At 36.1% G+C, this 17,094-nt stretch overlaps 1 protein-coding gene across 4 annotated transcripts in view; it reads left to right on the top strand.

Annotated features, from left to right (window-relative positions):
* Positions 1–17,094, top strand: part of DNaseII (deoxyribonuclease II) — a 342,513-nt gene that overhangs the window by 18,397 nt on the left and 307,022 nt on the right. For all 4 annotated transcript variants that reach the window (XR_010858599.2, XM_067137404.2, XM_067137402.2 and 1 more), the window contains exon 4: positions 3,254–3,451. Coding sequence is in view for 3 of the 4 variants with exons in the window: in XM_067137404.2 (XP_066993505.1) it covers positions 3,254–3,451 (198 nt within the window). In the remaining variant the exon portion in view is untranslated. The remainder of the gene's footprint in view (positions 1–3,253; positions 3,452–17,094) is intronic.

Here is a 17,094-nt window from a genome sequence, read left to right on the forward strand (position 1 = left end):
TTCATTGTATATGGCTGAACAGTACGTTTTTCTGAACGTTTACTCATCCAGGATGGATCGTTAAGTATATTTCTCGAGGAATTCCCTGAAGCACTGAGTATTCAGTTTGAAGAGAGGTATGTCAGCAGAGGTGAGAGCACACCAGAGATCGGTGTTGAACTCGGACGTTACACTGGAAGTTGCTGGTTGTGTCAGAAACAACTGTCTCTGCTTGGAATCTTGTTGTTTGTTAGCCTGGTGTTTACTGGTAGAAACGTGCTGTTGCACAAGGAACCTTTGAGTAGATGTCACTGTACAATGATACATATTACAAAATAATATCTTACTGTCAGTTGGTAAACCATCTTTAAATTCTGATACGTAACTTTTCAATTTTAAACTGGTTGACTGAGCTACTTTAGGCATATTGTAACAACGTTAATGTCTTCAATGAATATCAATATACAACTGCACACACTGAACATACAAGAACACTATGATCCGTCTCACTGCTAATTCAAGCTGTGAATGACTGGCAGTGAACTAGATGGAGTTATGAAGCAATCAAAGGGAATGCCCAAATTACGAACTAATCCGGAAACCACTAGCATATCGTCGATGAATGAGATTTCCCTAGTTACAAAATTATGGCACAGACACAGTCGATGTTATGTAATGCAGTTTATCAGTGCTGTAAGTGTGATTCAGATAGTTACGGTACTGACCGGCTGATCTCCACCACTTCCGGGCTCAACCTCTCTCTTTCTTCGCACCGCTCATCAGCTTATTTTATCAGCCCAGACGTGGACAGGCGTGATAATGACCTGTACACCAGTTAAAATATTAATTTTTCAAATATAGATTTTTAATTTATTTCTCCATTATTGAGAAGACTGCTGATTTAATATAATTTAATACTTCGTAGCTGAAATATGGACTATATTCATTTTTAATGACAAAGAATATGGAACATATGTGCTAAACTCCAAAATATGGAAATATATGGAAAATGAATACTCCCTTTTTCAACTCCACACATTATGATTCGTAAAGATAATGCAAAATATAATTAATTTTAGCTTCCTAAAGAGATATGTATTTACATATAAATCCGTTCCTTGGTCATTACGCTCCTCAATTGTTCCAATTTTGCGCTTTTTAATATTTTTTCTCTCTTCACAATTGTTTTTTCTATGTTATATGTTTCAATAAATTCAAGAATCTAACATACAAATTTCTTTAACTTGGATATATTTCTTTCAACAAGTAATATATAACTATATTGTACTATTTCACTCATATCAGCTTTTAAAGGCTTGAGACTTGAACTTTAAAAATTTTTTCATCGGATTTCCACAAACGTTTGGAAGCACAGTGCCGATCGGCACAAATGTCTTGCTACTTTTCAAGAACTTGCTCCGTACTACATTTATGTATTTGATCTACGACTTCTTCATAATTTTCGGAACTATCAATACGCAGTGCTGATCCCTAAAATTATACAGTGCCAGATAAACTGCAACTGAAAAATATGTATTTGATTTTAGACTTCTTAACATTGAAATTTCAACACACAGTGCTCCCTAAAGTATTATAGTGCTTCATAAACAGCATCTGATGGAATTATTTAAACTTCATATTTTGTTTACCTGTGCATTATCTTTTATACTTATTTGTTATCAGCTGAAATTTCAACACACAGTACTCCCTAAAGTGTTTTAGTGCTTCACAAACAGCAACTGACGGCGGAATTATTTGCATTGTCTTTTATACTGAACAGTATTTATTTCTGATCGGCTGATGATCAAGAATAATGGTCGAAACCGTACCAATTATAATTAAGTAGGAATGTAATACTTACATTTCTTTTTAATAGTATTGAAAGGTTGAACCATCATATATCTTCTTTCAACTTGCAGCAAAGCACACCATTATGTAAGGAGTATGGTTTAATCAATTTGCCAGTTCTGTTGTCATCAATAATTGCCTTGAGCTCGCCATCCTCATACTGGTGTTGTTTGATGCCCTAGTATAACAACGGAAAATCTGACAAGATGGCATTGACACTAACATTCAGACCATTATTAGGAAGATCACACATTTCAGCCAGTTCAGGAACATCCTGCAATTCATTAAACATCTGGCTCAATCCATCTGTGATAACATCCAAGCCAGTGAACTATGTGCTCATTACAGGCATTTGAAGTGGAAATGTGCAGTTAGTATGGTGCAGTTACACAATAGATAACCAAGGACTCGTACACTAACACACTCACAATGAAGTGTTTCACAGTTAGCCTCACTTGCCAGGCGTGTCCCTCGCTTCGCATATATATTTAATCATTATGGCAGTTTCTTGTCTATATCATTGTATTCTTTTATGTTCTACTGATATACAGACAACTGCATTGTGTGCTGACAGTCAAATTTCAACAGGAACTTGATATTTTTAATAATAAGCCAGTTGCATCCCTTTTTGTTGTAGATTTTTACCACTTCACCCAAGGACGATCATACCCGATACAGGACTTTCACAGTTTTTTCAGTATTACAAGTTGTCCATTTCATGACCGTATCAATGTTTAATCAAGAAGTAAGTATAAATATCCACCTAATCGATACTTTATTAATGCCTCAGGCAAAATTGAATAAAATTAAAACTTACAGGACATGTTTCGACCACTTAGTGGTCCTCTTCAGCTGTATAAATAAAGAACTGAAAAGAAAAACATTGACAATAAGCACAAATAAATGTTCTTTTTTTCTTATTTATACAGCTGAAGAGGACCACTAAGTGGTCGAAACATGTCCTGTAAGTTTTAATTTTATTCAATTTTGCCTGAGGCATTAATAAAGTATCGATTAGGTGGATATTTATACTTACTTCTTTCTTTAGTTTTTTCAGTGTCATTTTTTTGATTATTCAGCTGTACATAACTGGTAGGTATGCGTCTAGTCAAGGAAAGAAAGAAAGAAAGAAGGAATTAATTTGAAACTAGTTGTGCATTTCTCCACAGAAATTTGTTGTTTTATAAAGGCGACTGGGATCGTTTGATCAGAAAAATTATTTTCATTTCTGCATTAGACAATTTCTGTTTTATTCCAGTTGTTTCTAATGTGTTAACTCTGAGAAATGAAGGAAAAACAGACATTTTCCAACTTTGATTTTTGGCTTTTCCAGCTTCCAGGTTAAGCAGTTCTTGCAGTACGTAACATAAACTATTAAAAAGTTGAAAAATTTGATTACTGATACACTGCTTTCTCTTGGTGCTAGGTCTCCAGCTGCTGTACAATGAACCTCAAGTGTACAGCTCCAATATTCCCTCATCTTTCAAACAGTCTGCCTCACACTTAGCTGCAGTTACCCAACATACTCGAATTTCCACTGCTCCGTGGTATCATCAGCTGCAGCTCAGTACCATAGGAGGGATTCCTTTTGTTACGTTTGCCAAAACAAAGAAATTTGGAAAAGGTATGTTGCATAACTTTATTAGTGCTTGCTTGTTTATATTATTACTGTATTATAGTGATAGTTAAAGAAGGGGATAGTACAGCAAATGACATGGATCAATGCTGAAAAGTATTACCATTGGTTATTTTATGCTGGTGGAGGTGGTCGTTGTTTTAAGGGGAAGTATAACTAAATAACATTAAAAATTAACATTTTAATTAATTTAGTTCAGTAAAAATTATGATTAGGTGCAGCTTCTAAAATTTTCAGCACACTTTAAAAGAATCTGAAAACTCTCCACCGCTGTTCATCTCAAAAAATATTTTAAAAATATGTTCATTTTGAAAGACTCTCCCTTATACTTTGTTGTTAGGATATAGGCTATCAACTACTTCCCCTGTTCGGGACATTGAATACATTTATGGTATTCTCTGCCTGTCATAATTTATTGCTGTCATATAATTTATGCTATTTTTGCTTTATGCAACTTTCCTGTTTTCAGGTTTTTTGTTTTCTTTTTTTTTTAGCTGGAGGGTTCTACATTGTTATATTCGAAAAACATTGCTATAACACCTCATTTTGATGCCGTCATAGGTTTTTGGAGTTGTCCTCTAACTGCATAATATTCGGCACTGCTACATCAGGATCCAACCAGCCTCCAGGCAAAAGTGTTGCAAAGTTTGGGCTGGGAAGACTTGGGAGAAAGAAGGCGAGCTGCTCGACTAAGTGGGATGTTACAAGTTATAAAACTCTTCGTTGGGTCCATATTGAGCAACATATACCTTTCTAAAAGAATTTTTATTTTTTGAGTCCACCTTTTCAATACATTGTTTTTTAATTGATTTACATAATTTTTTTTACATTATTGTTATGTCATAAGTGGTGACATGTTTCGCCTATCTATCTATCTATCTATACATATATTTATATATATTGTGACCGTTCGTGGGACGCCTAACTCGGAGATGATAATAAATTTTATAATTCGCTCGACTAGAATTCAGGGGTTTACATGATCCTCCTCTCAGGGCATGGCCCTTCGGAAAGGAAGCGGTCACATCCTATCAATAATTAGTCCGATAATAATCTAACATCAGTTTCAAGATAATAAGTTCACTAAAACTAAGCATAAATGAATATTTGCAATGAGAAATTGGAAGTATAATAATTTTAATAAAATGAAAACTGACTACAATTGAACAACTGAATATGCAACGTAAAAATATATTAACTTTGTGCATCGCTACCACACCGTATTAAAGAATCAAGTCCATCTTGAAAAATAATTGACAGTCATGAAGTTAAAATCACATCATTACGCAACACTGTTTCATTTAAATAAATATAAAGTAATATAATGGAAAATCAGCAATTTCAGTCTCAAATCGTTCATCTTGTTTGTTCATTTCTGACGTATCACTAGACGAACCTGTCCTCCCTGCTCTACTTCTCTTATTACTTCATTATAATTACCTAACTAACTGAGTAATAACTTGAATTTTCTAACAGCGCATGATAAACACCGAAAATCCATCAAATACATAATAATATCAGTGTTCCATAATCAACTAACTGCATGTCTCCATCCAACCAACGGCATCATGTGGCTGCACCTGAAATAAGGTACTATCTACTGACATAAATAAGAAAACTATCAAATGCCAGACGATCTGCGTTGCATCGGCTCCATTCCATCCTGCTGAAAATACACCTACAGCGCTAACTTACTACATCTAGCAATACCACAAGTTGATCTACAGTACAGGTGACAATAATCTCACAATCTAATTGTCGTTTGAGTAGCTTGTCGAAGATCCTACTCGTATATTCGTAAATACATTCCGCTACCCATGTGATACCAAATTAAACTCATGTCAGCTCGCATGCCTGACCAAACTCTTCGAAAAGCATTCAACCAACGCTACGAAACACGCTCATCTAATAAACTCAAATATACGCGGCGGAAATACCTCTCAATACTATTATCCTAACCATTGGCTATCTCAAAGAATTAAATTACTACCGCAATTCACCACTCAAAAAATCATTCTCTGCTTATACCGTCAACTATACCTTTAGATGACCCTACATATTTTACGCTACACAATGTCCACCACATAATGAGAAATCATCATTCCCTACATAAATGAGCTAAATATCTTTGAAGAGCTTCACTATTATTCATACAACCATCACTGAGTCGATCCACTAAACATATCACAACACTCCGCGGAATTATACATTATCATAAGATCACCACTTCAAATGTTTCACACATCAGCACATCAAAACTTACCTGTGGCATTCAAGAACACACACGCCTTATAGCTGTTCCACTAACACGGAAAACAACGCAGGAAAGATCGCCTAACCCTAGTATTCACCAACGGAAACCGATATTCTAATATATGTAGTAGCATTACATGAAGTTACCAACACCGTTAGCACGTTAGAACATTCAAGTCATTTCACTTTATATCACCTGTGTGACATTAAAAAAAAAAAAAAAATCTACTTCTACTATAAGCATCTACAAGTAAACAAGAAGGGCAAGGTTCGACTACTCATCTGACTTCTTCGCTTCTCCATAGGTATTGGTCGTCAGGTTATTTTTTCAGCCATCTCATTCATTCCGGCAGAGTGTGGATCCACCAAGATCCTACTGGTTTACTCGGACATCTCTTCTATATGAATTTCCTTATTCACAAATATAGGCAACATCTTGAGTTCAACCTGAAACTTGAACAGAATGGTTAGATCGAATTCGTACAGATTTTTTTTTTTTAATCCACTGTTATAGATTAATACTGGCCTGTGTAAATTTTATATCGCTCAATGCTATACTTAGTTTGTTAACGTATTTAGGCCTCAACTTCTTAAATCTTATGAGCTTTAATTCGCATATAAGGGCTGAGCTCTCTACTGCTTCACAATCCTTTTTGTACTATTCAAGAATTGACATTTAAAACAAAATCAAACTTCATTATTTCAATAAAAAACGAGGCTGCTTTTCATAAACTACATGACTACGATCCTGACTGCTTTACATCTGACTTTGACATTGAGGAAACGTTATCTTAGAGATTCACAAAGGAATGCAGGCTACCATTGTTTTTCTTCTCCACCTGAAATATGTCATACCACATGCCTGTTAGATAATTAACTGTATATAATTCCGGCTCAATCCATGGCCCCCTTGACGTCTGTTATACTAGATGTGATGTCTGGCCTATTTCTTCTCAGCTGTTACTGCAAATATTTATTGATACCCGCTTGTGACTACACAGTTTTTTCACGCGGTCCGATGTGTACCACGGGGTTCCGAGCTTGATCTATCGATTCTCATCCATAAGATCTAGTATCAATTCGCGAGTTGTGTCGGCTCATATCTTGCGAATATATAAATTCGCCGCACATCAATAGTTTATTTTACCACCATGCCGTCCACATGCATTTATCATTCCTATGACCTTCAATGACTCCCTGACATGTAATTGCACGTCATTGGAAGGTCATAATATAAAATAAGAGTTTTGTCTGTACATTGCTCAGAATTTGAAAATAATGGTATTTCTGTATCGGATATGTCCACAGTAACAAGGAAATACACTTTTTACTTTTCCGTAATTTCTGTCTGTCTGTATGTATGTACAGGGGCTGCCTGGCCGAGGCGGTAAAGGCGTGCTCGGTTCGCCCGGACGGACGTGGGTTCGAATCCCCTTCAGGAAGTCGTAAAATTTAAGAAAACGAGATTTCCACTTCCGGAGGTGCATATGGCCCTGAAGTTCACTCAGCCTACACCAAAAGTGAGTACCGGGTTAATTCCTGGGGGCAAAGGCAGCCGGGCGCAGAGCTAACCACTCTACCCCATCACGTGCCAAGGTTAACAATGGTGGAAGCCCTTACCTTCCACTCCTCCAAGGGCCTTCATGGCCTGTACGGAGGTGACTTTGTTTTGCTTTTTGTATGTATGTATGCGCATCACGAGAAAACGGCTGAAGGGAATTTCATGAAAATTGCTATGTAAAGTCGGGGGATGAGCCACTACAATCTAGGCTATAAATCATTTTATTCACGCTGAGTGAAATGGTAGTTTAGGGGAAGGCCTAAAATTCAATTCTCAAATATTTATATTATTAGTGGTCCTATCGATAAATACTACATAACTTAAGTTACATAGAATTACATTTCCGATCTTTTATGTCATACATTTTTATCGTACTGGCTATGATAACACAGATATTCATAAATTTCGATTTTTGTTGCTAAGTCCACATCAACACTGAGCCGCGAGAAAATGGGTGAAAAGAAGTTAATGAAAATCGGTATATAGAGTCGGGGAAGAAATTATAGTCTAAGCAAGAAACAAGTTTACTGACCCTGGATGAAATGGTAGTTTAGGGGTAGGTGCCTAAAATTTAATTTTTAAATACCTATGTTATTGGTCCTATAGAAAAGTACTACATAACAAAAGTTATAGAGAATACAATTTCCGATAATTTATGTTTTCTTCAGTTTTACCATACTGAATATAAGAGCAGTATTTCAGAGTTGGAAGAAAACTAAATGTGAAGGCCTACAATATGGAAAGCGCATACCATGATCAACAATAACATTACATTGACCATTGTTTGTTGTGATGTTCTTTGCCTCTTATGGTGCCCTCAACTCCGATAGATGAGATTACTGTTGCGTACTGAGTATAACAGCCTGACTGAATATTGGCAGGAAATAGCTGGGGAGTTTGAAAAAAAAATTTCATTAGCATGCCATTCCTCTGCTTCATACATTGTCTGATACTGCTGGTACGTAACACACTGGTTCATCGTAGTATTCCAGCGCTTCTATTCCTACTCTGATGCGCTGTTTTGAATGAGCAGTATGCACATTTGGCAGAGGCTCACTTAGTAACAGTAGTATGACTGGTTTAGAATTACAATTTAAGCCTATTCTAAATTATAGCACCACAATTCACTAAATAATTCAATATTCAACCCTGAAGAGAGCTGTTTCTTAAGAAAAGCGTCTTCCTCTTAACTTTTATTAAATTCTACATTCATTTTATTGCAAATTAGCAGTGACGAGGGGTTTTCTACACTGGCTTGGAGGAAAAATTTGCCCCCAAGTCAGATAGATTTTCCGCTGCCAGTGTAGTGAAATGAGATTTTCCGACTCATCGGGTACTCCTAGGAAACAGAGTAGTAAGAGGGCATAGATTTTCCCTGGGACTCTCCACTATTCGACCCCCCCTCGCCGAAAACTGTCGAAGAGTGTTCACGGATCACGGCTTTGTGCGGCTTGGTCATTCCAGCTCTGAAACTTTGGACTGTTAGATCGGCAGTGTAGTACTGTTCGTTAAAAGTGAGCAAATGCACGTTTTTTCATTTGATCAAGTATTTCATATTGCTTTTAATCGCACCATTCCTACTGACGTCATTTTAATGACCTATGTTTATTTCACTTGGGAAAACCACTAAGACAGTCTTTCTGAGGATGTAAAAATTAGGTGGAGAGTGAGCATCTGCCATTATAATGAGAGCTCCCCAGCCCAGTCCTCACATGAGAAAAGACATTTGGTGACTTCCCCATCGCATTTCTAGGGTAACGTTAAAAGCTATGCAATATAATACGATCTTGCTCACAAGGTGTACACTACCTAACCTAGAATTCTGTATACAATGTAGAATTCCATAGCGAAGCACGGGTACAACAGCTAGTTTTTCAATACATAATGTATTGAAAAGGTGGACTCAAAAAATAAATATTATTTTAGAAAGGTAAGTGGTATGTTTCTAGCTGTTAGTGGAGAGATGGCGTGGAATTACAGTTGTAGACAAATAAGTTTGAGTGGTGTCTTTAAAAGTAGGAAACATCACTATGAAGATAAAGTTGGAATTCAAGAGGACAAATTGGGGCAAATATTTGTTTATAGGAAGGGTAGTTAGGGATTGGAATAATTTGCCAAGGGAGATGTTCAATAAATTTCCAATTTCTTTGAAATCATTTAAGAAAAGGCTAGGAAAACAACAGACAGGGAATATGCCATCTGGGCGACTGCCCTAAATTCATATCAGTGGTGATTTATTTATTTATTTATTTATTTATTTATTTATTTATTTATTTATGTATTTATTTATTTATTTATTTATTTATTTATTTATTTATTTATTTATTTATTTATTTGTTTATTTATTTATTTATTTATTTATTTTTAGTAAGTACGAATTGGACATTTTTGAGCTTATTTATTTATAGCTCTAGTCTTATTTTGGTTATATTTTGCATGGAAAAATGTACTGTACTTTGAATGTGTTGTCTGATGCAGCTTGTGTGAATGTGTTTGTGGCATTGTGACTAAACTTGAAGCTCGGGTCTAAAAGCTGAATAGTTGATGGTTATTGTATCTCATCTGAGTTTGTATCACTAGTTTTATAATAACTTGCAGTGAGGGTATTTGTGTCAGTTGGAATATCCCCTGTGATAAGAACAAGGAAGTACCACAAGGGCTTATCTTCGTATCTGTGTTAGAACTTCTGGCTCATGACGCTTCAGATAGTTACCTTTCTCCCTCACTTTTCTGAAAAATTTCAACAGAAACAATTTTCAAGGCTTCATAGTTACATTAACGGCGATAGAGCTGATATACAGATTCCTAAATAAAGTGTAGTGATAGTGTTAAATTAATAAATTACGTTAAAGAGTTCAAGGAGGAATGCTTCTTTACTGAAGGAAACATATTTAGCAAATTGTGGAAAGTTGAAGTAAGTGCTATAAAGTGTTTTAAGGTCCAGCGGCAGAGCGATATTGTTGACATAGAAATGCTGAGATGGATGGGGAATAATTTTCTATAATTTACTTCAGTTAAATATTTTTGCCCACGGCGATTGTCGGCACATTCTTAATTCCAATAACTAATACCGTTTTCATTGGTTTGCAGAAGCAGTTATGTGGTCTGTCACCATTATGTAATATTATCTTGAGTACTGACCACAGTTTAATGATTGATAATGATTTTATGATAGAGACTAGAGGAAGTTAAAAGGACTAGTAAGGAAATTAATGGAAGTAGTGCCTATAAATATGCGGTGAGACCTGCAATGCTATATGGTGTAGAAACTTGGCCACTGGTGCAGTTACACTGTAAGCGGCTAGAAATATCCGAAATGAAGATACTGAGATGGATGTGTGGTTATGAGGAAGACCACTTCAAGAACACCTTTATATGGGGCAGCATTAAAGTAACTTAAATACAGTATAACTGCAGTTTTACGCGTCCTTGATTTAACGTAAAACCCGCATTTAACAGAAAAAATTTCAAGTCCCGAAAATTATTCTATAAGAGTAACTTAATTTTATACTCAATTTAACTTAATTCTCATTAGGACAAAACCCGCATTTAGTATTAGGAAATTTCAAAATTCTCAAGTATTTATTTCTATTAGTTATGGTTATGGGACATTAAAAACCAATCAAAAAGACGCTTCATAAGCTCATAAGTATGATTCAAGGCACAAGTGAGCTCTCGCTGACATTCAAATGTACTGTCGACTTCAATTAAATAATACCCTACAACTCTGACAGGTCGTAAACAAACATTGGGAGAATGCTTTTGTTAATAAGCGCACAAATAATTCCACTGACAGCAGTTGTTAACTCCTTAAAAATAAAGGCTGAAGTAAACGATTGCTAAATTTTAATACTAGGTACTGAAATAAAATAAGAACATGATACTTCTTCCTGAGATACATCATTGTGCATGAGTTATTTCAGAGGTTAGGTTATATACTCTTGCATCTGGTGAATTTTCAGAAAGGCTGTTCCCATGTAAATTTATTGTGAAAAGTTTATCATTACTCTACAGGGAGCTTGAAATATGTTTTTGTGACATGTACGTGGTAAACCTAGGTTAGGTGACACCGTTTGAAGTAAGAAAATGGAAACGTTTGCCACAGGAGCCTCTGGAGCGACGCTATTACAATTTTTAAGAATGAAACTGTACATGTTAGTTCACAGGCTATTGGAATTAGAAAATGCCATAGTAATGAGTTAGCTGCTGTATGGAAAACGTCCACGAAAAGTTTTGAACAAACTTATTTCTGTTTCATACGGATTTTAATGTGGTTTTTTGCTAGTGTGGTATCTTTTCCAACTTCTACAGAAAATCATATATAACCTTACAAGAATACTGTAAACTGAAACAGTTTTGTATTCACCGACAAAATCTGTTGTCAAAAGGGAGGGTTAACCATGGGCTCACCAATGTAAGGAATAATAGTGAACATATTCCTAAGTAACATTGAAAAACATTCTTAGCCAACTAAGAGATGTAGAGGGAGACCAAGGCAATCAGTATTAAGAGGTGTGGAACGAAAAGGTTACAAAATAGAGGATTATGGAAGCATTTAATTAATTCACAGAGACTTGCACACTGAATGCTAAGAGACATAACACTGTATAGTGATGATCTGTGTATAAGATGTCTGCGCTGAAAAAAGGCCAAAGCTAGTTATAGTGCAATACAGGTCTCTTGCTTAGATAACAGTGGTAGTTCAACACAAGGGTAATCTTCAGCACAAACTGTACAAAGTTGTAACTACAGTATATTGTGTAGGGTAGATATCTCCTTGTTTTATTGCTGTCATTGTGTAAATAATGTGTGATGGTGCAATTTATGTTAATACAGGCAAATATTCGTGAAAAAGGTGTGCTTTCTACTGAAACTGTGAATTAAGGTAAACCCCCATTCAGATCCCTGAAAAAATGCTGGATAGGGGTTCTGCTGTATCTAGAAAGAGAGAGAGAGAGAGAGAGAGAGAGAGAGAGAGAACCAGAAGAAGATGGATGGATTGCATGCAGGAGGATTTCAGATGAAAGAAGTTGAGAGAAAATGCTGTTTGGGACCGAGGGAAATGGAAACGACTTGTCAGAAACATAGATCCCCCATGAACAGGAGAAGAAGAAGAAAAATATGTTTTGTGTTTTATTTCAATTTATCTACACATTTCTACTATTACTAATTGCAGAAACATGTTCCAACAGTCAGAATGTTCATACAAGTGATAGTTATATTTACACAGGCCAGCCAGTATATCGGACGCTATGCACTCGGGTCAGTACAACAACACTAGTTACTCAGCATTATATTGTACAAGTTGCAAGCTAGGAAGTGTTATGGAGTTGGATTACCTTGTCCAATTTACACTGTAAAGTAGATCTACAATTTCCACTAAAGACTTATCTCAATACTATATATGCTGTTTACGGTTATGTATTTACTGATTATGATATCCGCAGAAGCATTTCAGGTGCAGTCCAAACTGGTCATGCTGATTCACTCTTCGGATGCCATAATAGGACTTGAACAGCTTTCCTTGCGGTACAGATGCTTTGCATATTTTTTTTAATGCTGGACCACCTTGATGCACCGCTTATCTCCATCTGTTCGTAGTTTGTACCAGCAGTGACAAGACTGTTGTCATTCCAGAGCACCAGCAACGCACCATCAAAACTCCTACAGTTGTATGATCCCTTTCTTCTTTTTCCTGTCTGCCGTTCTTTGAAGGGGGCACTTCTCTGTCTGGTTTTCTTGAAATGTCCCTGTTGCACTTATTCCCTTTGAAGCCACATGTCTTAACCAATTTCAGGAATGTAAAGTAGTTGTCAGAGAATAATGTGTGCCCCCAGTTTGATTCAGTTCCACCTGCATCAATGAGAGGTAGGACTACACTTCCTTCATGTCCAAATTCTTTCAGCCTTTCATTTTTTATTGCTGTATACACTTGAAAACGTGGAAAGATATCCTGTAGCCACTGGCAGAGAAAAAAGTCTAGCAGAATTTCACAATGTTGCGCATTATCTGATGGGTGGTGGAGGAGGGGGAGGAGACAGGAACAGAGTCAGTAAATGAGATGTAGATTGTGATCTTGTCTGCTTTGAGGTTGCTTCTTGTGTGTTACAATTCGACCTACTAATGCTTTTCAGTTTTCTGTCAGGGATATCAGAAACGGGGGTACTAGCCCAATCTTATGTATGACTATTTTTGTATGACAGCTTCCTTTTACACAGTTTTCTGGTTTTTCAGTTTCATCTGTATAACTTTCAGTAATTTGACTACCACAGGACCTAGCCTTCCCTTTTTCATATCCTGTTGATGCAATTTGTCCTTTACATTTATTCAGAAGTAGGTTTCTATCAAGATAATTTAGATTACCCTCATACTCATCTGTCATCATCAACCATTTCACATCCGTTATCAGAAGGTTTGATGTGTTGCTCCTCTCCAAATGACACTTCTTCCTCCAAAACTTCCTATATTTCACTCACCTTCAAACCAGTAAGGGAATACAAATGTTCGAGACAGTAGGACTGCCTGTGCATAGCGTCCGATTTTCAGGACAGTTATATTTACAAGCCCCTGTCATGGCAGTAATAAGCCATAATTGACATCTTGGTGTATTGTGAGATTCATAGCAATGTCAAAAATATGGTCCACACCAAAGTTTACAATTAAGGGAAATATTTGTTAATTCATATATAAAAATCTCGCCTGCTGCTCAAAACTATGTACTGTCTCGCCATCATGCTCGCAATAAGTGTGATTCAACAATGAATGGTAAGAATGAAGAATGATGTATTCATGGTTCTTGTTAGCTACAGCCTTTCTAAAGCACAAGAAAGTATTGTGGGTGTAAAATCATGCATAATTATCAACAATTTTTTTTATGACTTGCGATTTTTCAGATGCTATACACTAGTGGGTTAAGCCTTCTGCGAATCAGACACACATACCAGTGATGCCTTGTTTTTTTTTTTTTTTACATAACGGTTTATTTTTCGTGGGTCCTCCCTATCCATTTACCACAGGCTTCAGAAGTGTCTCTGGCTCAACCTCAAAGACATTACCGACCTACGCTCGTGCGAGTGTACTCGTGCCTTGCAATACGTACCAATGTCCAGTAGGCAGTAACGGTTGGTCTTTGAATGTTAAAAGCTTACTGTAGTAATTGCAAAACTTCATAGGTTATATTCCATTATGACAAACTACATCACATACAAGTGTTAAGGTATTAGCTCCAAGTAAGAATTATTCGTAAACCTAAGATGCTAAACACATATTGAATTTTGAAGCTTGAAATTTTTCTCACCAAGCACCTTAACCTTTTGGATGCCAGGCTGTAATGTAGTGGTTGCACTAAGCATGCCAAGAAAATTTTAATGAAAATGCACACACCAAGGAAAAACATTCTCCTACTTATATTTTTGGAGGTAAATCCCTGTTTTTTTCTTTTTTTTTCTTTCCATAGCACACAGGTGAATAGAGAATATGTGAGTGTGAATATAATTGTAATAGAGTTTAATTTTCTTCATTTAAAAGTGTACACATTTTTTGAAAAACTTAAATTTCAAAATTTGACCTCATTTTTACTTTTATAGTATATTTTTATCATGGGTATGATACCTTTGTGAGAATATTCAGCTAATTTTGAGTAAAAAAAAGTTTTATGCAATTCTTTATATTACTTTTTGAGAATTATGAATTTTTACAAAATAATGCACATGCAGGTTAAATACACATTAGCCTCTTCTTTACTTCGAACACATGTCAGTCAATATATTATTCTCTATTGAACCCCTTAATGTTAAAAGATTGCATATTTTAATCATTTTTCGTATACTTATCCATCTTTGGTGGTAAATAAACAAACAAATTTTTTATTTTTTTTTACAATTGGCTTCTTGTCGCATCAACACAGATAGGTCTTATGGCAACGAGGGGATAGGAAAAGTCTAAAAGTGGGAAGGAAGTGGCCATGGCCTTAATTAGGGTACAGCCTAATGTTGTTGAGATTCTCCTTCTGGCTGAGACTGCTGGTAATTACCACTGAGTATCCAGCAAATTTGAGTATCTTGTAATACATAGTAATTGCCTGGATGGGTCTTCTGATGCATGAATTCTGCCGCTCCTATGAGTAGATCTGTTTTTTGTGGCATGTAGAACTTTGGATCGGCTAAGTGAAGGTCCTTCGTGATTGATGTATGATGCCGATATGCTACTTGTAATATTGGGGAGAACAATCCACACATTGGTAAAATTATAATCGTGGATCATAGAAAGCACTTTAAGGGTCACCACTGATACCAAGCACAAAGAAAGATCTCTGAAAGACTGCGATATGTATTGGTGCTTTTGCCATTTTAAGAAGAGCAGTTTTACCAAATTTTCAGTGATGAAATTGCTCTGAGAGCCACTGTCCAGAAGAGCACAAACAGTATAAAACGTTTCACTGATGTCCTTGACCTTGACAATGGCTGTGCTTAGTAATACTTGCATTGAGGAATGAATTTTCATGGAATGATAGCTGGAGCCGAGCTGAGTGGCTCAGATGGTTGAGGCGCTGTCCTTCCGACCCCAAGTTGGCAGATTTGATCCTGGCTCATTCCGATGGTATTTGAAGGTTAAATACATCAGCATAATGTCGGTTGATTTACTGGCGTGCAAAAGAACTCCTGCCTAACTAAATTCTGGCACTTTGGCGTCTCCGAAAACTGTAACAGTATTTTAGTTAGTGGGACGAAGAAACAAAATAACATTATTATTATTATTATTATTATTATTATTATTATTATTATTATTATTATTATTATTATTATTGATAGCTGGCTTGTTGGGTACTGTTACTGGCATCCAATGCTGTGTCACTGAAGACTTGATGCTAATGATCTTTCATAGTGTCATGATGTTAGAGGCAACTTGATGTAGAGGTGAACGAACTCCAGGCGTGTGCTCGACTTAGAGACAATTACTGCTAAGTTGGTTGTCCTTTGCGATTTTGAATCTTTCGGTGACAGTCACTTCTATGAATGCAGGACATTTAAACACTCTGTGTTGTTCCTGGCATAGGCAGCATTCATTAGCGGTTGAGAAATATGATTGATAACTGTGACTAGTAAACCTATGTGGTTTGTTGATAACTGTGACTAGTAAACCTGTGTGGTTTGTTAAATTTTGAAGTCTGATTAGTGGTGGTGTTAGCTGAATATAACTGTAAAGTTTGACATTTCATCTCCTAGAACTTGGAGATCCTTAAAACTGACATCATCTTGGGTAGAAAATTTTGTTTCAAATTCAAATCTAATTTGCTTCCATATGCATGACATAACATAATAGCAAGTCCTGAATGCTTTACTTGACTTCTAATGCTTCAAGTGCACCTAATCTGCCTTGGAATGTATTAATCAATATGCGTATATCAACTTCACTTGATTTGGGCTTATTTGGAGCCCCTATCAATTTTTTAATATGTTCCCGATGCAATTAGTTTTGGACAGTGATATATATTTTTTGCAAGATCGTAAGCTGCCTTGAAGTTTGAATCAGAAACAGTAATGTGTTTGATACTGTCCCTTGTTTTGGCCTTTCATAATGATAGTGAAATTTCTCTGTTTGTTAAATCTGGATCAGCTATGACTAAATTCTCAAATGTATCACAAAAATATAACCATAAGGTTAATTGGTAATCAAAAGTAGATAGATTTATCTTTGGTAGTCTAATGTTCCTACTGCAATCGGCGTCGCTTGAATGAACAGAATGTGTATCAGTGTCGTTAAGTACTGGAAGTTGGGTATCCTGCAGTTGGACTCTTAAATGGTCAACCAAATCTTC

Source organism: Anabrus simplex, chromosome 1 (assembly GCF_040414725.1).
Source record: "Anabrus simplex isolate iqAnaSimp1 chromosome 1, ASM4041472v1, whole genome shotgun sequence".
Lineage (NCBI taxonomy): Eukaryota > Metazoa > Arthropoda > Insecta > Orthoptera > Tettigoniidae > Anabrus > Anabrus simplex.